Source organism: Ovis canadensis, chromosome 18 (assembly GCF_042477335.2).
Source record: "Ovis canadensis isolate MfBH-ARS-UI-01 breed Bighorn chromosome 18, ARS-UI_OviCan_v2, whole genome shotgun sequence".
Classification (NCBI taxonomy): domain Eukaryota; kingdom Metazoa; phylum Chordata; class Mammalia; order Artiodactyla; family Bovidae; genus Ovis; species Ovis canadensis.
In genome coordinates, this window is record NC_091262.1 from 45,340,773 (window position 1) to 45,366,951 (window position 26,179).

A 26,179-nucleotide genomic window follows, 5' to 3' on the forward strand; every position below is an offset into this window, starting at 1 on the left:
GCCATGATCTTCATTTATTGAAAGTGGAGTTTTAAGCTAGCTTTTTCACTCTTCTCTTTCACCTTTAACAAAGAGGCTCTTTACTTACTCTTCACTTTTTGCCATAAGGTTGGTGTCACCTGCATATATGAGGTTATTGATGTTTCTCCCGGCAATCTGATTCCAGCTTGTGCTTCATCCAGCCTGACATTTCTCATGATGTACTCTGCATATAAGTTAAATAAGCAGGGTAACAATATACATCCTTGATGTACTCCTTCCCCAATTTGGAACCAGTCCATTGTTCCATGTTTGGCTCTGTTACTTCTTGACTTGCATATAGACTTCTCAGGAGGCAGGTAAGGTGGTTTGGTATTCTTGTCTTTTTAATAATTTTCCACAGTTTGTTGTGATCCATATAGTCAGAGGTTTTGGCATAGTCAACAAAGCAAAAGTAGATGTTTTTCTGGAACTCTCTTGCTTTTTTGATGATCCAGTGGATGCTGGCAATTTGATCTCTTTGTTCCTCTGCCTTTTCTAAATCCTGCTTGAACATCTGGAAGTTGATGGTTCATGTACTATTGAAGCCTCGCTTGCAGAATTTTGAGTATTACTTTGCTAGCACGTGAAATGAATGCAATTGTATGGTAGTTTGAACATTCTTTGACATTGCCTTTCTTTGCGATTGGAATGAGAACTGACCTTTTCCAGTCCTGTGGCCACTGCTGAGTTTTCCAAATTTGCTGGCATATTGAGTGCAGCACTCTCACAGCATCATCTTTTAGGATTTGAAATAGCTCAGCTGGAATTCCATCACCTCCACTAGATTTGTTTGTAGTGATGCTTCCTAAGGTCCACTTGACTTCACACTCCAAGATGTCTGGCTCTAGGTGAGTGATCACACCATCATGGTTATCTGGGTCATTAAGATATTTTTGTATAGTTCTTCTGTGTATTCTTGCCACCTCCTCTTAATATCTTCTGCTTCTGTTAGGTCCATACATTTCTGTCCTTTATTGTGCCCATCTTTGCATGAAATGTTCCCTTGGTATCTCTAATTTTCTTGAAGAGAACTCTAGTCTTTCCCATTCTGTTGTTTTCCTCTTTTCTCTGCACTGATCGCTGAGCAAGGTTTTCTTATCTTTGCTTGCTGTTCTTTGGAACTCTGCATCATTTCAGATGGGTGTATCTTTCCTTTCCTCCTTTGCCTTTGCTTCTCTTTTTTTCTCAACTATTTGTAAGGCCTCCTCAGACAACCATTTTGCCTTTCTTTTTCTTAGGGATGGTCTTGGTAACCTCCTCCTGTACAATGTCATGAACCTCTGTCCACAGTTCTTCAGGCATCTGTCTATCAGATCTAATCCCTTAATCTACTGGTCATACCTGAATGGTCTAGTGGTTTTCCCTACCTCTTCAGTTTAAGTCTGAATTTTTTTATTCAGTTTAAATCTGAATTTCTCCATCCTTTATATTATAGCTATACTATGCATCATATGCAGTACACCTAAACGTATTATAATCTGCCTGCTAAGCAGGAGACACGCGTCTGATCCCTGGGTTGGGAAGATCCCCTAGAGAAGGAAATGGCAACCCATTCCAGTATTCCTGCCTTGGAAATCCCATAGACAGAGGAGCCTGGTGGGCTACAGTCCATGGGGTGGTAAAGAGTCAGACAAAACTGAGCAACTAAACAACAACAATGCTAAAAATTTTGTTCAAACCATCGTGTATATTTAAAAGTTTTGTTAAAAAAAACAACACATCTTCATTTCCAGAGTTCTTCGTTCCTTCCTAAACATGGTCATTTTCATTGGGTGTCATTTTTCTTCACTTTGAAGAACTTTATCATTTCTATAGTACAACCTTTTGTCATTTAATTGTCTAATGCATATATTTCAAAATGTCAACTGTATTTATTTCACCTTTATTCTTGAAGCATTTTTCTGGTGTGCTGGATATAGAAATTATGGATTGAATTTTTCTAATTTTTATTTTTATTTTATTTTATTTATTTTTTAAATTTTAAAATCTTTAATTCTTACATGCGTTCCCAAACATGAACCCCCCTCCCACCTCCCTCCCCACAACATCTCTCTGGGTCATCCCCATGCACCAGCCCCAAGCATGCTGCACCCTGCGTCAGACATAGACTGGCGATTCAATTCTTACATGATAGTATACATGTTAGAATTCCATTCTCCCAAATCATCCCACCCTCTTCCTCTCCCTCAGAGTCCAAAAGTCCGTTATACACATCTGTGTCTTTTTTCCTGTCTTGCATACAGGGTCGTCATTGCCATCTTCCTAAATTTCATATATATGTGTTAGTATACTGTATTGGTGTTTTTCTTTCTGGCTTACTTCACTCTGTATAATCGGCTCCAGTTTCATCCATCTCATCAGAACTGATTCAAATGAATTCTTTTTAACGGCTGAGTAATACTCCATTGTGTATATGTACCACAGCTTTCTTATCCATTCATCTGCTGATGGACATCTAGGTTGTGTTCATGTCCTGGCTATTATAAACAGTGCCGCGATGAACACTGGGGTACATGTGTCTCTTTCAATTCTGGTTTCCTCGGTGTGTATGCCCAGAAGTGGGATTGCTGGGTTATAAGGTAGTTCTATTTGCAATTTTTTAAGGAATCTCCACACTGATCTCCATAGTGGCTGTACTAGTTTGCATTCCCACCAACAGTGTCGGAGGGTTCCCTTTTCTCCACACCCTCTCCAGCATTTATTGCTTGCAGATTTTTGGATCGCAGCCATTCTGACTGGTGTGAAGTGGTACCTCATTGTGGTTTTGATTTGCATTTCTCTAATAATGAGTGATGTTGAACATCTTTTCATGTGTTTGTCAGCCATCTGTATGTCTTCTTTGGAGAAATGTCTATTTATTTCTTTGGCCCATTTTTTGATTGGGTCGTTTATTTTTCTGAAATTGAGCTGCATAAGTTGCTTGTATATTTTTGAGATTAGTTGTTTGTCAGTTGCTTCATTTGCTATTATTTTCTCCCATTCAGAAGGCTGTCTTTTCACCTTGCTTATATTTTCCTTTGTTGTGCAGAAGCTTTTAAGTTTAATTAGATCCCATTTGTTTATTTTTGCTTTTATTTCCAGAATTCTGGGAGGTGGATCATAGAGGATCCTGCTGTGATTTATGTCTGAGAGTGTTTTGCCTATGTTCTCCTCTAGGAGTTTTATAGCTTCTGATCTTACATTTAGATCTTTAATCCATTTTGAGTTTATTTTTGTGTGTGGTGTTAGACAGTGATCTATTTTCATTCTTTTACAAGTGGTTGACCAGTTTTCCCAGCACCACTTGTTAAAGAGATTGTCTTTACTCCACTGTATATTCTTGCCTCCTTTGTCAAAGATAAGGTGTCCATATGTGTGTGGATTTATCTCTGGGCTTTCTATTTTGTTCCATTGATCTATATGTCTGTCTTTGTGCCAGTACCATACTGTCTTGATGACTGTGGCTTTGTAGTAGAGCCTGAAGTCAGGCAAGTTGATTCCTCCAGCTCCATTCTTCTTTCTCAAGATTGCTTTGGCTATTCGAGGTTTTTTGTATTTCCATACAAATCTTGAAATTATTTGTTCTAGTTCTGTGAAAAATGTGGCTGGTAGCTTGATAGGGATTGCATTGAATTTGTAAATTGCTTTGGGTAGTATACTCATTTTCACTATATTGATTCTTCCGATCCATGAACATGGTATATTTCTCCATCTATTAGTGTCCTCTTTGATTTCTTTCATCAGTGTTTTATAGTTGTCTATATATAGGTCTTTAGTTTCTTTGGGTAGATATATTCCTAAGTATTTTATTCTTTTCGTTGCAATGGTGAATGGAATTGTTTCCTGAATTTCTTTTTCTACTTTCTCATTATTCGTGTATAGGAATGCAAGCGATTTCTGTGTGTTGATTTTATATCCTGCAACTTTACTATATTCATTGATTAGCTCTAGTAATTTTCTGGTGGAGTCTTTAGGGTTTTCCATGTAGAGGATCATGTCATCTGCAAACAGTGAGAGTTGTACTTCTTTTCCAATTTGGATTCCTTTTATTTCTTTTTCTGCTCTGATTGCTGTGGCCAAAACTTCCAGAACTATGTTGAATAGTAGCAGTGAAAGTGGACACCCTTGTCTTGTTCCTGACTTTAGGGGAAATGCTTTCAATTTTTCACCATTGAGGATAATGTTTGCTGTGGGTTTGTCATAGATAGCTTTTATTATGTTGAGGTATGTTCCTTCTATTCCTGCTTTCTGGAGAGTTTTTATCATAAATGGATGCTGAATTTTGTCAACGGCCTTCTCTGTATCTATTGAGATAATCATATGGTTTTTATTTTTCAATTTGTTAATGTGGTGAATTACATTGATTGATTTGCAGATATTGAAGAATCCTTGCATCCCTGGGATAAAGCCCACTTGGTCATGGTGTATGATCTTTTTAATGTGTTGTTGGATTCTGATTGCTAGAATTTTGTTGAGGATTTTTGCATCTATGTTCATCAGTGATATTGGCCTGTAGTTTTCTTTTTTTGTGACATCTTTGTCAGGTTTTGGTATTAGGGTGATGGTGGCCTCACAGAATGAGTTTGGAAGTTTACCTTCCTCTGCAATTTTCTGGAAGAGCTTGAGGAGGATAGGTGTTAGCTCTTCTTGAAATTTTTGGTAGAATTCAGCTGTGAAGCCGTCTGGACCTGGGCTTTTGTTTGCTGGAAGATTTCTGATTACAGTTTCAATTTCCATGCTTGTGATGGGTCTGTTAAGATTTTCTATTTCTTCCTGGTTCAGTTTTGGAAAATTGTACTTTTCTAAGAATTTGTCTATTTCTTCCACGTTGTCCATTTTATTGGCATACAACTGCTGATAGTAGTCTCTTATGATCCTTTGTATTTCTGTGTTGTCTGTTGTGATCTCCCCATTTTCATTTCTAATTTTATTGATTTGATTTTTCTCTCTTTGCTTCTTGATGAGTCTGGCTAATGGTTTGTCAATTATATTTATCCTTTCAAAGAACCAGCTTTTGGCTTTGTTGATTTTTGCTATGGTCTCTTTTGTTTCTTTTGCATTTATTTCTGCCCTAATTTTTAAGATTTCTTTCCTTCTACTAACTTTGGGGTTCTCCAATTCTTCCTTTTCTAGTTGCTTTAGTTGTAGAGTTAGGTTATTTATTTGACTTTTTTCTTGTTTCTTGAGGTATGCCTGTATTGCTATGAACTTTCCTCTTAGCACTGCTTTTATAGTGTCCCACAGGTTTTGGGTTGTTGTGTTTTCATTTTCATTAGTTTCTATGCATATTTTGATTTGTTTTTTGATTTCTTCTGTGATTTGTTGGTTATTCAGAAGTGTGTTGTTCATCCTCCATATGTTGGAATTTTTAATAGTTTTTCTCCTGTAATTGAGATCTAATCTTAATGCATTATGGTCAGAAAAGATGCTTGGAATGATTTCGATTTTTTTGAATTTATCAAGTTTAGATTTATGGCCCAGGATGTGATCTATCCTGGAGAATGTTCCATGAGCACTTGAGAAAAAGGTGGAATTCATTGTTTTGGGGTGAAATGTCCTATAGATATCAATTAGGTCTAACTGATCTAATGTATCATTTAAAGTTTGCGTTTCTTTGTTAATTTTCTGTTTAGTTGATCTGTCCATAGGTGTGAGTGGGGTATTAAAGTCTCCCACTATTATTGTGTTATTGTTGATTTCCCCTTTCATACTTGTTAGCATTTGTCTTACATATTGCGGTGCTCCTATATTGGGTGCATATATATTTATAATTGTTATATCTTCTTCTTGGATTGATCCTTTGATCATTATGTAGTGGCCTTCTTTGTCTCTTTTCACAGCCTTTGTTTTAAAGTCTATTTTATCGGATATGAGTATTGCCACTCCTGCTTTCTTTTGGTCTCTATTTGAGTGGTATATCTTTTTCCAGCCCTTCACTTTCAGTCTGTATGTGTCCCTTGTTTTGAGGTGGGTCTCTTGTAAGCAGCATATAGAGGGGTCTTGTTTTTGTATCCATTTGGCCAGTCTTTGTCTTTTGGTTGGGGCGTTCAACCCATTTACGTTTAAGGTAATTATTGATAAGTACGATCCCGTTACCATTTACTTTATTGTTTTGGGTTCGGGTTTATACACCCTTTTCGTGTTTCCTGTCTAGAGAATATCCTTTAGCATTTGTTGGAGAGCTGGTTTGGTGGTGCTGAATTCTCTCAGCTTTTGCTTGTCTGTAAAGCTTTTGATTTCTCCTTCGTATTTGAATGAGATCCTTGCTGGGTACAGTAATCTGGGCTGTAGGTTATTGTCTTTCATCACTTTAAGTATGTCTTGCCATTCCCTCCTGGCCTGAAGAGTTTCTATTGAAAGATCAGCTGTTATCCTTATGGGAATCCCCTTGTGTGTTATTTGTTGTTTTTCCCTTGCTGCTTTTAATATTTGTTCTTTGTGTTTGATCTTTGTTCATTTGATTAATATGTGTCTTGGGGTGTTTCGCCTTGGGTTTATCCTATTTGGAACTCTGTGTGTTTCTTGGACTTGGGTGATTATTTCCTTCCCCATTTTAGGGAAGTTTTCAACTATTATCTCCTCAAGGATTTTCTCATGATCTTTCTTTCTGTCTTCTTCTTCTGGGACTCCTATAATTCGAATGTTGGAGCGTTTCATATTGTCCTGGAGGTCTCTGAGATTGTCCTCATTTCTTTTAATTCGTTTTTCTTGTTTCCTCTCTGATTCATTTATTTCTACCATTCTATCTTTTATTTCACTAATCCTGTCTTCTGCCTCTGTTATTCTACTATTTGTTGCCTCCAGAGTGTTTCTGATCTCATTTATTGCGTTATTCATTATATTTTGACTCTTTTTTATTTCTTCTAGGTCCTTGTTAAACCTTTCTTGCATCTTCTCAATCCTTGTCTCTAGGCTATTTATCTGTGATTCCATTTTGATTTCAAGATTCTGGATCATTTTCACTATCAATATTCGGAATTCCTTCTCCGGTAGATTCCCTACTTCTTCCTCTTTTGTTTGGTTTGGTGGGCAACTCTCCTGTTCCTTTACCTGCTGAGTATTCCTGTCTCTTCACCTTGGTTATATTGCTGCGTTTGGGGTGGCCTTTTTATATTCTGGTAACTTGTGGAGTTCTCTTTATGATGGGGCTTCCTCACTGTGGGTGGGGTTGTATCAGTGGCTTGTCAAGGTTTCCTGGTTAGGGAGGCTTGTGTTGGAGTTTTGGTGGGTGGAGCTGGGTTTCTTCTCTCCGGAGTACAGTGGAGTGACCCGTAATTGGTTATGAGACATCAAAGGTTTGGGGATAATTTTGAGCTGCCTGTATATTGAAGCTCAGGGGAGTGTTCCTGTGTTGCTGGAGAATTTGCGTGGTATGTCTTGTTTTGGAACTTGTTTGCCCTTGGGTGGAGCTTGGTTTTGGTGTAGTTATGAAGGCATTTGATGAGCTCCTATTGCTTAATGTTCCCTGAATTCAAGAGTTCTCTAATGTTTTCAGGCTTTGGATTTGAGCCTCCTGCTTCTGGTTTTCAGTTTTATTTTTACAGTAGCCTCTAGACTTCTCCATCTATACAGCACCGATAATAAAACATCTAGATTAAAGATGAAAAGTTTCTCCACATTGAGGGACACTCAGAGAGGTTCACTGAGTTACAAGGAGAAGAGAAGATGGAGGGGGTAGTTAGAGGTAACTGGAATGAGATGCGGTGAGATCAAAAGAGGAGAGAGCAAGCTAGCCAGTAGTCACTTCCTTATGTGCGCTCTATAGTCTGGACCGCTCAGAGGTATTTACAGAGTTATACGGGGAAGAGGAGAGGGAGGAAGTAGACAGAGGTGACCAGGAGGATAAGAGAGAGGAATGAGTAGGAGAGAGACAAATCCTGCCAGTAACCAGTTCCTTAGGTGTTCTCCACCGTCTGGAACACACAGAGATTCACAGAGTTGCATAGAGAAGAGATGGGGGAGAAAAGAGACAGAGGCCACCTGGTGGAGAAAAAGGAGAGTCCAGAGGAGGAGAGAGTGGTCAAGCCAGTAATCTCGCTCTCAGGTAAACTTGGGTAGTGAAGTTTGGGTTTTTAAATGTACAAAATTGACAACAAAAACCTAAGAGCAAAGATTAAAAATCTGTTTTTGAAGACAATGGTCTGCTTTTTTAGTTGCCTGATGTCCTCTGCCAGCCTACAGAAGTTGTTTTGTGGAGTTTGCTCAGCGTTGAAATGTTCTTTTGAGGAATTTGTGAGGGAGAAAGTGGTCTTCCCGTCCTATTCCTCCGCCATCTTTCCCTAACTCCCCTAATTTTTAGCATTTTAAAAATGTTCACTGTCTTCTGGCCTCTGGTGCGACAGATATCAAGTGTTACCTGAATCATTATTTGTCTGTATGCAATGAGGCACCTTTCAACATTTTCTTTTTTTATTATACTTGTTTTTTGTAGTTTGACATGATTATCTTTGTATTTATCCTTTTGGGGGTTGGTGAACTTATTATTGAATCTGTATATTTGTGACTTTCATCAAATTTGGAAAAAACTTAGACATTATTCTTTCAAAATATTCTAATGCTTCATTCTTTGTTCTTCTGGATATCCAATATACATATTACACTGTTTAATACTGGCCCACAATTCCCTAAGGTTCAGTTCCTTTCTGTTTGCTTTTGTTCTCTCAATCTCTCCACCACACACACTGATCAGACTGGTTAATTCCTATTCATATAACTTTAAGTTCAATCATCTTTCCTCTGTTACTTCCACTCTGTTAGGTCCACCAGTGAACTGTTTGTTTTTTTTTTAAATTTATACTTACTTTGTAAATAATTTTACATCTTTCCCAGTCTTCCCTGATGTTAACACCCTACATAATTACAGCACAATTACTAAAAGCAGAAAATTAACACTGATATAAAACAATGAGCTAATCCACAGATCTCATTAGAATTTTCCCAATTTTTCTCAGTAAAGTCCTTTAAAAAAATTTTTTTTTGGCTTCATGATCCAATCCAGAATCCCACACTGAATTTAGTTGTCAAATCTCTCTAGTCTCTGTGAATTCTTCAATCTTTGGGTTTAATCAGCTATCTTGTAGACCATCTTCAATTTGGAACTGTTTCATATTTTCTCATATTTAGATGACATATTTTACAAAAGTATCAAATGTCACAGAATGACAGTGTGAGCTTCTAAGAATATAATATTAGAGGGTAAATGATGTTGATATATTGTTTTTAGTGATGCTACTTTTGATCACACAGTTAAGGTAGTATCTGCCAAGTTTCTTCATCGCAAATTTTCTATTTTCCTTCTCTGTAATTCAGTTATTCTGAAACTTAAAAAATATCCTTTTCCTAATTATACTTTTACTCACTAATTTTTGCATCCATTGATGATTCTCTCCTGCAATAAGTATTACTGTGGTGTTTGTCTCATGTTATTTTTCTATTTTTCATCATTATCATTTCTTAATTCATTCAGTGAATTTTTGACTTCAGTTATATTTTTCAGTTTGTTTTTTAAAAAAGAAGCAGGCATATGGTTTTGCTGGACTCAACTACAAAACATTATTCATGGATAGCAGTTGAAATCTCAGTTCAGTTTGTCTTTAGCTGAAGTACTTGGCTGCTGCCGCTGCTGCTAAGTCACTTCAGTCGTGTCCGACTCTGTGCGACTCCATAGACGGCAGCCCACCAGGCTCCCCCGTCCCTGGGATCCTCCAGGCAAGAATACTGGAGGGGGGTGCCATTGCCTTCTCCGGAAGTACTTGGAGTCTCCCACAAACATATGGTACCAGGGTCATTCAGATACTTACAAATAATTTAGGGAATCCTTCTTTCTGGTTTTCTCCCTTTTGAAAGTCATCCCTACATTCTTGCAGTTACCTTTGCCCCAAATTCTGTCTTCTGGTTCTTCAGGCCTGAAAGACTGTGGATTTTCTATGGTAGTTTTAGCCATCCCATGTGGTATTACCCTCAGGCTAAAAGCCATGAAGCCAGGAAACTTACTCAATGCTGTTCCCTTCTTCCGATCAGAATCTGCCTGCTTTTGCTAGGTCTGTGCCACCTTCAGGTAGGTTTTCTCATGCTTTACCCCTCCTGTCATCTGCAGAAGGGGCACTCTGGTAGGAGCTTATTCAATAATATTGGAAGCAAAACCAGATCCTCTGCATGATTCTGACTCTTTCAAGCATGTTAAGACTTGCTTTACGGCCTAGTGCATAGTCAATTCTTGTAAATTTCCCATGGGTATTTATAAAAAATTTATATTCTCTAATGTTTCACATGTGGTTCTATCTATGTGTATCAAGTTTGCTAATTGCTTTATTCAGTTCTGTACATATTTAACCATTCTGTTTGCTTTACCCACCATCTGAAAGGAGTGTGATAAAATCTCCACTATGATGCTGGATGTGTCAATTCCTCCATGATTATAGGTGACACTAATAATAATGATGATGATATGAATTCATATGACTGCAGTAGAATGGCACATAATAGTTATAATTTGACCCATATTCTTTCACTAGATCAATTTTGAATGTAGCTTTAAGGGTAAAGCTCTATTCAGTTCAGTTCAGTTCAGTTGCTCAGTCGTGTCCGACTCTTTGCAACCCCATGAATCGCAGCACGCCAGGCCTCCCTGTCCATCACCAACTCCTGGAGTTCACTCAGAGTTGCGTCCATCGAGTCAGTGATGCCATCCAGCCATCTCATCCTCGGTCGTCCCCTTCTCCTCCTGCCCCCAGTCCCTCCCAGCATCAAAGTCTTCTCCAATGAGTCAACTCTTCGCATGAGGTGGCCAAAGTACTGGAGTTTCAGCTTTAGCATCATTCCTTCCAAAGAAATCCCCGGGTTGATCTCCTTTAGAAGGGACTGGTTGGATCTCCTTGTAGCCCAAGGGACTGTCAAGAGTCTTCTCCAACTACCAGTCGCAATATCCTTTTAACTGTTCTCACCAGACTTAAATGAGCAGTGTGCCACGTAACATAGTGAAAAAAGTTAGGCTGGGATTTAGGAGACCTGAATTTGTATCCCAATTCCACTGGAAACAGGCTGTGAAATTCTGGGCAAATACCCAGCCCACACATCTCCTATCCTTCCCGTTTTTTGAGTTCCATTGTCCTCATTTGTAAGACAAGGAGGACTAGACCAGACTAGATACTATGAAAGCCTCCTCTCTGGTTCTGATACACTCTATATCAATAAATATATATAATATATATAGTGTATGAGAAACAGAATTCACATTATTGATGAAGAAATGGGTAGGGTGTCCTTGACATGTTGAGCAAGTACCACACAGTGAGGAAAGGAGAAGCAAGATGCAAGTGGCATCAGGAAGACCAATGTTACTCATGGAGAGTTGAAGGATTTCTATTCTCATGTAATTAACTATGAAGTCCATGTTCTGCCTCCTTGGTACAAAGAAGAGAATGTGGCGAATGGCCAATTCCAGGCCTTTGCTGCTATAATGAAAATAAAATAGGCATCCATATGGTTCTACACCAGACTCAGTAAAAAACAATCCCCTTGCTGTAAGGTTGCACTTATATTTTCTTTGTTAGTATACAGGGCTTTCTTGTCATCTTCTGCAGTGCTCACCAACAGTCTCTGATCCAACAGTATCATATCAATTATTTAAGGTTTGTACATCACTTTTCAATTAACAGTTTCTTTGGCTCCAGAAAATATATACACACAATTTATAAGAGTATTCTTTAAATATTCCATGAGGAGCAGGTCACTATGAATTAAAAATAAGAATGCTAATAAAATATTGAATGCCTTTTTAAAGTGCAATGAAACATCAAGAAATTATAAATCTTTTAATTAAATGCTTTTTCAGTATATATTACCCAGGTGAAAATACAAAACATGGATAAATTAAAGTCACAAAAATATTACTTTATTTCATTTGTCAACTCAATAAAGTAAGGACACATCAATTTAGGTTATAGGAAGGAATGTCCTGGACAAGAACTCAGGAGACTTGCATTCAGGTCATCAGTCTATCACTGGGTAGCTGTATGATCTCTTTTGCCATAATTCAATTTACCAGTCTGTAATATGGCTTATGTAGAATTTGTCCACATTAAGACTCTGATGCTGGGAGGAATTGGGGGCAGGAGGAAAAGGGGACGACTGAGGATGAGATGGCTGGATGGCATCACTGACTCGATGGATATGAGTTTGAGCGAACTCCAGGAGTTGGTGATGGACAGGGAGGCCTGGCATGCTGCGATTCATGGGGTCGCAAAGAGTCGGACACGACTGAGCGACTGAACTGAACTGAACTGAACTGAAAAGTCAATCAATCTATTTTCACAGTACTCAGCAGTACTCATACTTGTCTTTTTTTGGTGGTAATAAACATGTAACATAGACTTATCATCTAACAATTTTAAGTATATTTCATAGTCTATCTACATGCACATGGTTGTAAATCAGATCTCTAGAACTTTTTCATCTTGCATAACTGAAACTCAATACTCACTAAACAGCAACTTTCCATTTCCCCTCATCCTAGCTCTGGACTTTCAATTTAGTGAGTCTGCCTACTTTAGATATCTCATATAAGTAAAATCATACAGTATTTGCCCTTCTGTGACTGGCTTATTTCACAAGGTTTATCCATGTTGTCACAAATGGAAGGATTTATTTTTTATGGCTGAATAATATTCCAGTGCATGCACATACAGTTTTCTTTATTCTACTGCCAATGGACATTTCCGTTCTCTCTCCCTCTTAGTTATTGTGAATAATGGTACAGTGAACATGAGAGTGCAAGGACCTCAGAGGTTCTGATTTCAATTCTTTTTGGGTAAATACCAGGAAGTAATCCCATATGGTAGTTTTATTTTTAATTTCTTGGGGAACTGTCATTATTGTTTTCCAAAGTAGGTGCACCACTTCACATTTCCACCAGGAAACAAGAGTTCCCATTTCTCCAAACTCTTGCCAATACTTGCTACTTTCTGTGTTTCTGATTTTTATATTTATGTATTTAGGTCATTAACCCTTCATCAGATATATAATTTTCAAATATTTTCTCCCCTTTTGCAGTTTGCCTTTTCATTTTGTTGATTGTTTCCTTTGCTGTACTGAAGCCTTTTAGTTTAATATAGTGCCATTTGTTTATTTTTGCTTTTGTTGTACTTTCTCGTATCATTAAAAAAAAAAAAATCACTGCCAGGAGCAATGTCAAGGAGCTTTACTCTTATGTTTCTTCTAGGAGTTTTATGGGCTCAGGTTTTACATTTAAGTTTTAAGTCCATTTGCAGTTAATTTTTGTGTATGGTGTAAGATAAGAGTCCAGCATTATTTTGCATGTGGATAGCCACCATTTCCCAACAGCATTTACTAAAGATTATCCAAAAGTATTTATTAAAGAGACCACCTTTTCCTTTTCATATTTTCTGTCTTATCAAATCTTAGTTGGCTGTATATTTATGGGTTTACTTCCAAGCTCTCTATTCTGTTCTATTGGTTTATGTGTCTGTTTTTATGACAGTTTGTTCTAATCTTTAATTATTTCCTTTTTCTGCTAACTCTGGGCTTAGTTTTTCTTTCTCTAGTTTCTTGAGGTATAAAGTTAAATTGATTGAGATCTTTCTTCCTTTTAAATTCAGTTATTTATTGCTATGAACTTCCCTCTCAGCACTGCTTTTACAGTACCCCATAAGTTTTTGTATGCCATATTTTAAATTTGTCTTAAAGACACTATTCAGTTTCTCTTTTAATTTCTTCTTTCATCCACTGTTTTTTCATCAGGTTGTTTAATTTCCACAGATATTTGTGAATTTTCCAGTTTTCCTTCTGCTATTAATTTCTATTTTCATTCCATCATGGTCAGAAAATACACCTGTCATCTTAAATTTGTTTACTTGTTTTGTGACCTATTATGTGATCCATCCTGAAGAATGTTCCCTGTGTGCTTGAGAAAATGTGTATTCTGCTGGTGGGTGGAATATTTTATATATGTGTATTAGGTCCATGCAGCCTACAACATTGTTCGAGTCCTCTGTTTACTTAATGGTTTGCTTTCTAGATGCTTATGCATTATTGAAAGTGGGGTATTGAAATCTACTTTAACTGAGCTCTTGTCATCTTCTTCCTTCAGTTCCTCAATACTTGCTTCTTATATTTGAGTGCTCTGATGGGTGCACGTGTATTTACAATTGTTATACCTTCCTTAAAAATTGACCTTTTATTACTATATAATGTCCTTCTTTATCTCTTCTGGGAGTTTCTGACTTTTAATTCTATTTTGTCTGATATAGGGATGGTTACCTCTGTTCTTTTTTCGTTACCATTTGCATGAATTACTGTTTTCAATTCTTTGACTTTCAGCTTATGTGTGTCCTTAAATTTAAAGTAAGTCTGTTGTTGACAAAAGATAGTTGATCTTGTGTTTTTATCCATTCAGCCAGTGTGTGCCTTTTTACCAGAGAGTAAACCACTTACATTGAAAGTAATTACTGATAGAGAAGGAATATCTATTGCTATTTTGTTACTTTACGTCTTATACAGTTATTTTGTCCCTCATTCCTCTTTTGCCATCTTCCTTTGTAGTAACATGCTTTGATTCCTTTCTCATTTTCTTCTGAGTATCTTCTATAGGTATTTTTCCTTGTGGTTGCCATTTATAATAATCTATTTCAACCTGATAACTTAATATCAATCGCATACTAATATGCTATACTTTTACTTTTTTCCCCTCAATATTTTATGTTATTCATGTCACAAAGTATTATTTTAAATCATGTATCCATTAACATACTTTTATACTTATGGCTATTTTAACAGCTTGGTCTTTTAATTTCTATGTCAGGATTAACACTGATTTAACCCCCCCGCCCCCCCCCCCCATTACAGTATTACTTTCCTGGTGGCTCAGATGGTAAAGCGTCTGCCTACAGTGCAGGAGATCCGGGTTCAATCCCTGGGTTGGGAAGATCTCCTGGAGAAGGAAATGGCAACCCACTCCAGTATTCTTGCCTGGAAAATCCCATGGACGGAAGAGCCTGGTAGGCTACAGTCCATGGGGTCACAAAGAGTCGGACATGACTGAGCAACTTCACTTTCCTTTCCCTTTACAGTATTATAGCATCCAGTATTTGTCTTTATATTTACATTTGTCAGTGAGCTTTATACTATCATATGCTTCCATGTTGCTATTTAGTGTCTTTTTTTTTCTCCTACTTTAAGGGCTCCTTTCAGAATTTCTTGTCAAGTAGGTCTCATAGTGGTGATGAATTTCCTTAGCTTTTGTTTATCTGGGAAAGTTTTTATTTCTCTTTCATTTTTTGAAGGATAGTTTTGCTGGATGTAGTGTTCTTGGTTGGCATTTTTTTCTTTTATCATTTTGATTATAACATGCCACTCCCTTCAGGCCTGTAGGTTTTCTGGTGTGAAATACACTGATTGTTTTACGTGAGTTCTTCTGCATGTGACAAGTTGATTTCCTTTTGCTGCATTCAAAATTCTATCTTTGACTTCTGATAATTGAGTATAACATGTCTATGTGAGATTTCTTGGGTGCACCAATGTTAGGACCTGTTGGACTTGTTGGATTCCGTTTCCTTCACTAGATTGGGAAATTTTAGGTCATTATTTATTTAAATAAGTTTTCTGCCCCATTTTCTCTTTGTCTCTCTTTCCTTTTGTGACCACCATAACATACATATTGGTTTACTTTACAGTACAGCATAAGTCCTTTAGGCTTTTTTTCATTCCTTTTTATTTTTATTTCTGATTGGATAATTTCAAATTACCTATCTTTTAGTTCAATGATTCTTTCTTCTGTTTGATCAAGGCTGATCTTGAATTCCTCTATTTTTTCAGTTCAATAACTTATTCTTTAGCTCCAAAACTTCTATTTGGTTCTTTTTATATTTTCTATCTCTTTTTAATTTTCCTTTTGTTCATATATCATTTTTCTGAGTTCACAGAACATCTCTAGAATAATTATTTTGAATATCTGTCACGTGATTCATATACCTGCTTCTTTAGGGTTGGTTGAAGATTTATCTTGTTCTTTGTAGGGGCCATGCTTCCCTTTTTCTTTGTGTGTCTTGTAACTTTGTGTTGGAATCTGCACATTTGAAAAAAGAGGTATCACTTTTAGACTGTACATACCGGCTTTGTAAAGGGGAAGGCACCAATTTCCTTGACTAGAGAGTCAGAGGTTCTATGAAGCATTTTTATAGGGGATAGGACTTCTCTGGGCCTGCATGTGCAATTTCTCAATTAGAAAGGCCTGGCTGGTTTCTTTCTCAGGAGATCGTAATCTCTTGCTCCCTCTGGTGTCTGTCTGTAGCACTGCAGGTTCTCTGATTCTCAGCAGCAAGCTGCCCTGATTTCTGAGGTTCTCAAGGGCTGCCAGGCATCCAAAGTATGCCAGCTTCCTGGCAGTGCCATGAGTCAGGTGAGGCAGATACAAGTCCCTTGGGCAGCCCGCCAAAAAGCCAGAATGCTGGACTCACACTCAACTCCTCTCCCTTTAAAGCGGAGAACCATGAGCTGGGGTATCATCTTCCAATGCCAAGCTGTGCCAACTCAAGAGAGGAGAGATTGTGAGTAAAGCAGAATAGTTTTTCTTACTCACATCAGCATGGCTGTTCCTGGCCTTGAGATCACCTTGGGTATTGTAATATCTAAACTGTTTTCTGGAGTTCTCATAACAGTATTTTTTAAAATGAATTTATTTTTTATTGAAGGATAATTGCTTTACAGAATTTTGTTGTTTTCTGTCAAACCTCAACATGAATCAGTCATAGGTATACATATATCCACTCCCTTTTGAACCTCCCTCCCATCTCCCTCCCCATCCCATCCCTCTAGGTTGATACAGAGCCCCTATTTGAATTTCCTGAGCCATACAGCAAATTCCTGTTGGCTATCTATTTCACATATGGTAATGTAAGTTTCCATACTATTTCCATAGATCTCACCCTCTCCTCCCCTCTTCCCATGTCCATAAGTCTATTCTCTATGTCTGTTTCTCCACTGCTGCCCTGTCAGTACCATTTTTCTAGATTCCATGTATATATATATATATATGAATTAGAATGTGATATTTATATATATATGCATTAGAATGTGATATTTATCTTTCTCTTTCTGACTTACTTCACTCTGTATAATAGGTTCTAGGTTTATTTACCTCATTAGAACTGACTCAAATGCACTCCTTTTTAAGGCTGAGTAATATTCCACTGTGTGTCTGTACCACAGCTTCTTTACCCATTCATCTGTTGATGGACATCTAGGTTGCTTCCATGTTCTAGCTATTGTAAATAGTGCTGCAATGAACAATGGGACACGTGTCTCTTTCAATTTTGGTTTCCTCGGGGTATATGCCTAGGAGTGGGATTGCTGGGTCACATGGTGGTTTTATTCCTAGTTTCTTAAGGAATCTCTATACTGTCTTCCATAGTGGCTGTATCAGCTTACATTTCCAGCAACAGTGCAAGAGTGTTCCCTTTTCTCCACACATTCTCCAGCATATATTGCCTGTGGACTTTTTGATGATGGCCATTCTGACTGGTGTGAGGTGATATCTCATTGTAGCTTTGATTTGCATTTCTCTAATAATGAGAGATGTTGAACATCTTTTCATGTGTTTTTTAGCCATCTGTATGTCTTCTCTGGAGAAACGTCTGTTTAGGTCTTTTTCCCACTTTTTGATTGGGTTGTTTGCTTTTCTGGTTTTGAATTGCATGAGCTACTTGTATATTTTGGAAATTAATCCTTTGTCAGTTGTTTCATTTGCTATTATTTTCTCCCATTCTGAGGGTTGTCTTTTCATCTTGCTTTTGGTTTCCTTTGCTGTGCAAAAGCTTTTAAGTTTAATCAGGTCCCAGTTGTTTATTTTGTTTCTATTTTCTTTACTCTGGGAGGTGGGTCATAGAGGATCTTGCTTTGATTTGTCATCGAGTTCATAACAGTATTTTGCTGAGTGTTTCTTTGGGAATGAGAACTGGGACTATCTATTTTGCCAGTTTGCTCTTTTTCACTGGTCTTTTTATTGCCTTCTAATGTTCATTTTGAAGGTAGAGGCCTACTTTCCTCTGCAGTGTAATGACTCAGGCACAGAGAAGATCCTTAACACTCAGTTATTGAAATCTGCTTTAACATAGTTTTAGAGTTGGACATGACTGAAGCAACTTGGCAGCAGCAGCAACAGCAAAGTTTTCATACTTTTTAAAGATAATGCCTATCTAAATGTACTGTTTTTATAGGGCTCCAAATAAACTCAAGACCTTATCCTAAAAATCCTACTTTGAATCTATACTGCAAGAAAAAACACATACCTTTTCAGTGCCACCCATGCTAATTTGGCTTTTGTAAAACTCATAATCCAGAATTGTAGAATTTCTACCCTTCAAGGCATAGGCAAATCCAAATTCTCCCCAAAAGTCTCTCCAATGCTCCAAGTTAGAACTCATTCATTCATTCATCAAATATTTAACAGGCATTTCCTTATGTGCCAGGCACTTTTCTAGGCTGTATGCACTACTCTGTAGCTCTGATTATGTTACAGAACTTCTCACAGCTTTTCTTTAATATTAATGTATGCAAGTTGCTCATTCTTCAACCGTGGGCTTCTAGAATGAAGGAACTGTGTCCAATTCACCTCTATAATCCTGGCATCTGTACAACGCTTTGCACATAATTGAGATTCAATACAAGAATGCTAAAACAAACTCCAAACAGCTAGATTAGGGGAGAAAAGCCTTCTAAACCATCTCAGTTTGCTGAAGAAAGGCCGAACTGCCCTATAATCAGTTGTCATACAAATTCTGCCAGATCTTAATTAACTTCTTTTATGATTCTTTATAATCCTTCTGGAAAATGTGTGATAACAGTTTCCTACCCTTTGCTGAAAGGGTACTAGAAGTTAGTGATCCATATTTCAGCTACATGTACATCAAAACAAGTTAGCAATAAAAATGTAAATGCACGAGTGATTTCCAGAAATGGAAAAATCACCACCACCACCTCTACCTCTCCCACTTAGAAAACATACCCACCTCTTTCAATTATCACAAACTCCATCACAGCAGTGTTAGAACTGACAGAGAATAAAAAGCCAAAAAGAACAGCAAAGACCAGGAAGTGCCACGTTTAAGGGAAGGAGGGATAAAATGTGTTTGACAAACTAATGTCCCAGGATTCAAGTTCTAAACTGAACAAAATAAACACAGAATGTGGTGAAATTAATTGGTTGGGAGATTAAAAGCTTTCCGAGTGTTAAGAAATCTTGAGGTCACAAGTAAGGGAATATTATTCAAAGGAAACTGGGGCTTTCAAAGTAGAGGGAAAGGATCAAGCTACTTACAAGCTCCTGGCACATGGTAGGCACTTAATAAATGAAAGCTATTATGAGGAACTAAGGTCTAGCTTTGTGATGTCCCAGGCAGAGGCTACCGACCTCCTTTCTCTGTGTTTCACCATACTCTATACAGGCTGACATCACACCATTTTTATGTGCAACTTACATATCTGTTCCTACTCCAAAGCAGGAATTTCTTGGATGGTTAGGATCATACCCTACACTTCTCTGCAACTGGAAGTAGTAGGCACTTATAATTATTAAGTGAGAGAATAAACAAACTACCTTATATGATAAGAACAGGTTTTGATCAGAAGAGAATGAAGAGCTAGGATGGAAGATCTTGTCTGTAAGTCTTCTTGCTCATTCCTTCACAGTTCAAACACCATTCCCTTTTGTTACTTGTTCTGTTCAAAGTACATTTATGTATCTTCTTCCATTACCAATACAGAATAGGTTTCACACAGTATATTCTTTCAGATAATGTGGCATGGAATAGTTGGAGAGCATGGGGTGTTTTTTTTTTTCCACTTATTTTGAAATAATTTAAAATTGGTAACGGAACCATAGAAATTATATACTTTGAACAGGGTAAAGTAACAGAAGAGAATGGCTCTGAAATGTGAAGGAGTAAGCAAGAAGACTTAAAAACAGGATATGTTGCAAAAATAGTAGAATTCCCTTCACCCATATCCCTACTGCTAACATTCTGAAAAACCATGTTATAATTACCAAAAGCAAGAAATCAACATCGAGCCAATAAAATTAACTATTCTACAGATCTTATTTGAAGTTTCAAGTTTTCTCACGAACATCCTTTTTCTGGTCTAGGGTCCCACGTTACATTTCATTGTCAGATCTCCTTAGATTCCTCCAATCTGTGACAGTTCTTCAGCTTTTCTATGTCTTTTATGACACTGACACTTTTGAAAAATATGAGTCAATTTTTGTGCAGAATGTGCCTCAATTGGGGTTTGACAGACCTAGCTTGGGCTCTTGACTCCATGACCATCCATGTAGCCTTGGGCAAGTCAACCTTTCTCAGACTCAAGTTTCTTCACCTGTAAAGCAGTATATTAACACTGACTTTCTGTTTTAAAAATGAAATGAGGCAATAGATATTAAAATGCCTGGAATATAAGGTCATATAACAAATGCTAAGTCTTTCTCCTTGTCCCTGGCTTTGACATATTTCTGATAGAAATTTTTGCTAAAATTCATTACCTGTATTTCAATGCCTTATTTTAGAGATAAACCATATATAACTTAGCCCTCAAGTGCTGACTCAGTGTCATCTATAAACAACCCTTATTACACTGTATTGTTCTAGGTCTGTGTTTTTGTCCTTTTTCACTGCTGTCCCTTCTCTTTGTCATGAGAAGAACAGGTATGAGCCTCATTTCCTTTCTGATTTTCAGCTTGAAACATATGGGAATCCATGTGTTTACTTATATATTCATCAACAATGTGCTGAAGCTACTGTGTCAGGCCCTGTTTTAGGATCTTGGGGAAAGTGATGAATCATCTCCTGTCCTCACTGATTTTATGGCTAGTTGGGGAAATGGACAAGTAAGCAGTTAATTACAATTCAATGTGATTAATCCTATGAATGACCTAATGTACAGGAGCATATAAGAAGAACACCTAACCTGGACTTGGGGAGAGGGTCAGGTTGGGGAAGGTTTCATGAAGAAAGTGTCATTATAGCTTAGTAAAGGTCTCAGGATGTAGAAATTAACCAGATGGAGAAGGAAAGAGAGCAAAAGGCTCACAGTTTAGGGAAAAGCTATTAGAACTACGTGCTGAGTAAAATAAATCGGTTCTGAAAAATAAATCTCCTGTGTTATAAACTTGCAGCTTGAGAGTGATTTTGTGCCAATACCTCAGGGGCTCAGAAACTTGACCAGGAAACTTCTGGTCCCAGGGCTGTGTTCTGGAGGCTGCAGTTGACAGACCTAAACCTTTGGATATTATACTGAGCTTACCTCTTTCAACATCTGTGAACTGAAGTAAAATTTAAGGCTACAATTGGCTGCTTGTTTCTATTTCAAAAATATAATAGGTTTGCCCCTTTGTGACAGAGGAGTTTCTTGCTTCAAAAAATACATCAAGAGCCCTCAAAAAGTCTGTCTTAAATTGACCTTTTTAAAAAAAAATCAATTTCTTTAATATCTTCTCCCACCATTCACCCTGCCCCATCACTGAGGCATTACTTCCTTTTCTTTATGTTTCTTACCAAGTTAAACATAAACTGACCCTTTAAACTGAGCTGGCACGAGAGGTTATGAGACTAATTTCTATGACCTCAGAGATACGGCTTTCAGCCTAACTCATTCCAAAGTTCCAGTCTAACCGTGGAAATCTGTGGTCTCGGCAAGTGCTACAAGTACATTATCCATCAAATACTGGGACTTAGGAGAACACACTATAAGATTTTCAAACGAAGAGGTTTTTCTGCCAGTTCCTATTTTACTCTACCAATCATCTTCACTTTTTTTTTCAATCTGGAGAATAAATAAGATGGCTTCTTTTAGTTTTCTCCATAGGGGATATTTTTCAAATCTTAACTGCTTCTAATTCAAAGCAATAATATTACATACCGTCAACTGGTGTATGAGGAGGTCCATTAAGAAGGTAATCTTGTTACTAAACAGAACATCAGTGCAGTTTTCTGAACAGTTATTGCAGGTGAGGTTGTAAACATTGATTGCATTGCAAAGAGACCTAACACAAGGAGAAAAACACCGTTTATAAAACTTGTGCAGTTCTTCTCTAAACAATGTGAAATGCGCAAAATGAATGGTATAAAAGCAGCAAGTATGGGATAGAAATCACTCTTAAAAAACCAAGCCAAATATTACTAGGTGCAAGGTCCATCAGCTAGATATAAAAGCTTTTAATTTTTATCCACAGCCTAGTGCTCATTAGAAACTAATTCTTGCCTCGTATTAATGCAGCAACAAGCAATGGAAATGTACTTACCAGTATACTGACAATGTCTTAATCATCTAAGATTAGATGTTACCCAGGAATTTTGGGATCTAGAATTTTTGAATAGTATCCAGAAAATAAGAGTGTGCCAAAGCTCCTGTTGCCAGGTCTCCTGGTTGACAAGGGCAGATGATGGAGGAAAGGAGCACACACGAAGAAAAACTACAGGCTTTCCCTTGTGAGACAAGAACTGCAGAGGTCTGGGGAGTGAGCACCACACCTGCTCAGAGATTGTATGGACAGACCCAGAGTGCCTCAGCAGGGCAGGACCTACAGAGTCAAACAGTCTCGGGTCAAACCCATCAAAGAAATGTGCCTTTTTTTTTTTTCTTTTTCCTGGGGATTAAAAAATCATATCCCATTTTTTCAAAGAAACTTTTGGAGCAACAACCTCAACGGGCATTCTTGTGAGTGCTTTGAAAACTGTAATTAACCTGCACTGCCTGAGTGATCAATGTTGATTCTGGCCTCACTAAATCCCCTGCTTAAGTCCTATGTACAAATGTTTTGATTTAGTCCCTTACAACCAATCCTCTAAAACAATAATTCTTAAAGTGTGAACCATGGACCAGTAGCATCAATATCACCTGGGAACTTTCAGAAATGCAAATTCTCAGACTTCACCCCAGATCTACTAAACACTAGAAACTTTGGGGGTGGAGTCCAGCAATGTGTGTTTTAACGAATTTCACTTTTTTTAAACAAAATTCCAGACCACTGCTCTGGAATAGGGGCTCTAGAGTTTGACAAAGCACTAGCATCATCTGTATATTTTTAAAGATACAGACTTGCCTGAATTCCTCCCCTGGAGATGCTAGCGGGAGTGGGAGGGCTCTAGACATTCTGCATGTTTCAAAAGCTCTATGAGCAATTCTGATGTACAGGCAGAGTTGAGAAGCATGGGTCTAAGAATCAACATGTAAGTATTCATTTGTTCAACAAATATGTAATTCCCTATGATTTTCCAGGCATTGTGCTAGGTAGACAAGACAGACAAGCTCTCTGTTCTCATGGAGCTGATGCTCTAGTGGGAGAAAGATGGTAAAGACAGCCCCTGTTGTAATCATCTGTTTGTCTGATATAGTGGTACTTGCTTCAACATAATGATAGGTTCCTGAAATTTGAGCTTTAGAGTATGTTGGTTAAGAGGAGAGAGACTGGAATAAGATACTAGGTTAGAAACCTAGTTCTGTCATTTGAGGTTTTAGCAAGTTACTCATTTATATCTTAGCATCCAATTTCTTATCTGTAAAACTGAGATAATAATACCTAAGCTTCATATGGTCATCATCAGAATTAAATGAAATAATAGATGCAAAGTACTTAGGATGGTGCCTGGCACATGGTTAAATAATTCATAATGATAGGCTTCCTTAGAGTTATTAATCTTATTATTCTTATTGTGAATAAGTCACAATTAAAGCAGTTAAAAATCAAATAAAATTAAAGCATGCTATGAAAGGTGTAATTTCCAGAACAATAAAGCACCATGCTTCATAAATTTTTACATGGTATACTGGCATGAACAATGAAAGGACTCTAAGTTGAAGGGAGCAGGAGGAGGCTTAGCTCCAGCCTGACTTAACCCCTGAGGACTGTACAGGAAATCTTGGCCTATGTGTAACTCATTTACGATACATCAGTTGGAGGTTCTACCTAACAAATCCCCCACAAATGCAATTCAGCACTGTTCCATTTATTAGCTAACGTATTTAGATTTAGCAAGAGTGCTTTTCTTTTCAGTTAAAAAAAAAGATGTAATTGTGATTATAATTTTAAAGATAATTGTAATAACTGTGAGAAAGAGAGCACAAATAAACAGTAAAAAACTATGAAGAGGTGATTTGGTACTTGTACTTCCAGTCTTCTCATCTCAGAAATATTCACTTAGTTAATATATGTAAAATGAATATTTCTTCATGACATTTAATATTCTTCCATAACACCAGTCTTCAATTTTTTACAAAAGCAGCTTTCTTACTTTCTTACTCAGAAGTTTAAAAGCTAATGAAATCTTTTTCAAAAGCTTAAACTAAAGAACAGATAAAATCAGAGTTGCTCTGACTGAAGCAGAAGTAGACCCAGAGACCTACTCTGTTCTCCTCTCAAAGAGCCTTGGAATACTCCTCAGAGACCTGGGGGTGTGTTCCCTTGGAGTACAGTAAAAACTCCTGAGCTTTAACACTAATACAATTTAACTTGGGAACTTTCTGACTAGGAGTGATGACCTTAGTACAACACACACCAAGAAGTATGGTGAAAAGTGCCTCCCCCTGACTTATGTCCTTCAGCCCCTCAGTTCCCTACCTTAGAAATCACCATGGTTACTAGTGCACATATCCTTCCAGGAGTCTGTGCATATGCAAGAGTGTTCCCCCTACACAAATGGTATCATACAAGATTTGAAGGGTGAAGTGAGCCAAGGCCATATTTTGCTGTTGGCTGTCATCAAGCAAGGTTGGCTGTTGCTGTCATCAAGCAAGGTCTGGAAATGTGAGGCTTCCCTGCAGTAGACTCAGGTTCCCTTTTCCAGATTCTCTGTGTCAAGAACCAGTGGGGTAACTTGTACTATTTGATTTGATTTCCTAATCTCTGATCTGCAGCTTCCCTTATCCGTTGTGGTTTCCTGAGTGTGAGAGAAAGTTGTGTGTGGCATTAGCTTCTTCCTTCCTTCCTAACTTTTTTGGCCTCAGAGGGAGCAGTGCCCCCAGTGGATACGTTTGGTATTGTTCTGGAGTCAATAAAGAGGTCTGCAACCTCTTCCAACAGATTTGTAAGCATCCAATTTCTTATTTTAAATTCCTTTTCTGATTAAACTGCTTAAACTAAGAAATACTGTAGCTTTTAAAAGAAGGAACAGGATCATCCAATGTATGTAAAATTTTACATCAATCAATTCCTTACTATTGTATCTAATTTTCAACATAATGAAGCAACACTGTTTTAATATTCAGAGTTCTTAGTTATAAGCCAGGGGAAGAAAGCTCTGGTTGATTTAAACAGGAAGGAAATTAACTGACAAGCTTTGGGTATATCACAGGATTTAGAAGACACAGGCATCAAAGTTATACTGCATGGACCAATATCCAAATCACACACCATGAACCTGATCTGCTAAAACAAAACAAAACAAAACAAAAAAAAACTCCGGGCACCATATGTCACAGCTTGAACTCACACTATGACCTTGGACAACAGACGCAGCTGCCTGCAATTGTCAAAGGAATAGAGTTTGGGATGTCCTTGCTTCTTAAGTTTATTAGCCTCAGAGTAAAAGTCTGGAGTGGGTATGCTGGGCTGTGAAGCCTAGGTCACAAGTTTATATCCTAGACACAGAGTGCTGGGAAGTGGACACCTGGTATGCTCATGCACTATAGAGGGAGGGCCATACTGTGCGCCTGGGAACTCCATAAATACAGGAGGTGCTCAACTGCACAACCAACCTTCACAACAGCTGTACTGAACAAATCCTTCTGCTTCCTGAGAATAAATTTTCAGTAATAATAATTTGGTTCAAAGGATGTAAAGATTTACTTTAAGATTTTTGATAGACATTGCAGAATTCAAATTGCCCTCCAGAAAAAAAGTATTTTAAATCAATTTATACTCCCAGAAAAAGTTCATCCATGTTTTCACTAACATCAGATACTTTCATTTTTAAAATCTGTTACTGATCTGACAGCTAAAAATGTTAAAGGTTGCATTTCTTTAATTGCTAGTGTGATTAAGGACTTTTCACTTCATGATTTGCAATGTATATTTATATTTTTTTAAATTATCACTGTGAACCGTTTACCCATTTTTCTATGGCGGGGGGGATTTGTCTTTTTCTTATTGATTTATAAGGCACTTTACCAATAACAA

General features: G+C 37.5%; 1 protein-coding gene across 2 annotated transcripts in view; it reads right to left on the reverse strand.

Moving 5' to 3' along the window:
- Nucleotides 1-26,179, reverse strand: part of SCAPER (S-phase cyclin A associated protein in the ER) — a 401,024-nt gene that overhangs the window by 103,627 nt on the left and 271,218 nt on the right. For both annotated transcript variants that reach the window (XM_069560135.1, XM_069560134.1), the window contains exon 25: nt 21,925-22,048. In XM_069560135.1, coding sequence (XP_069416236.1) covers nt 21,925-22,048 — 124 coding nt within the window. The remainder of the gene's footprint in view (nt 1-21,924; nt 22,049-26,179) is intronic.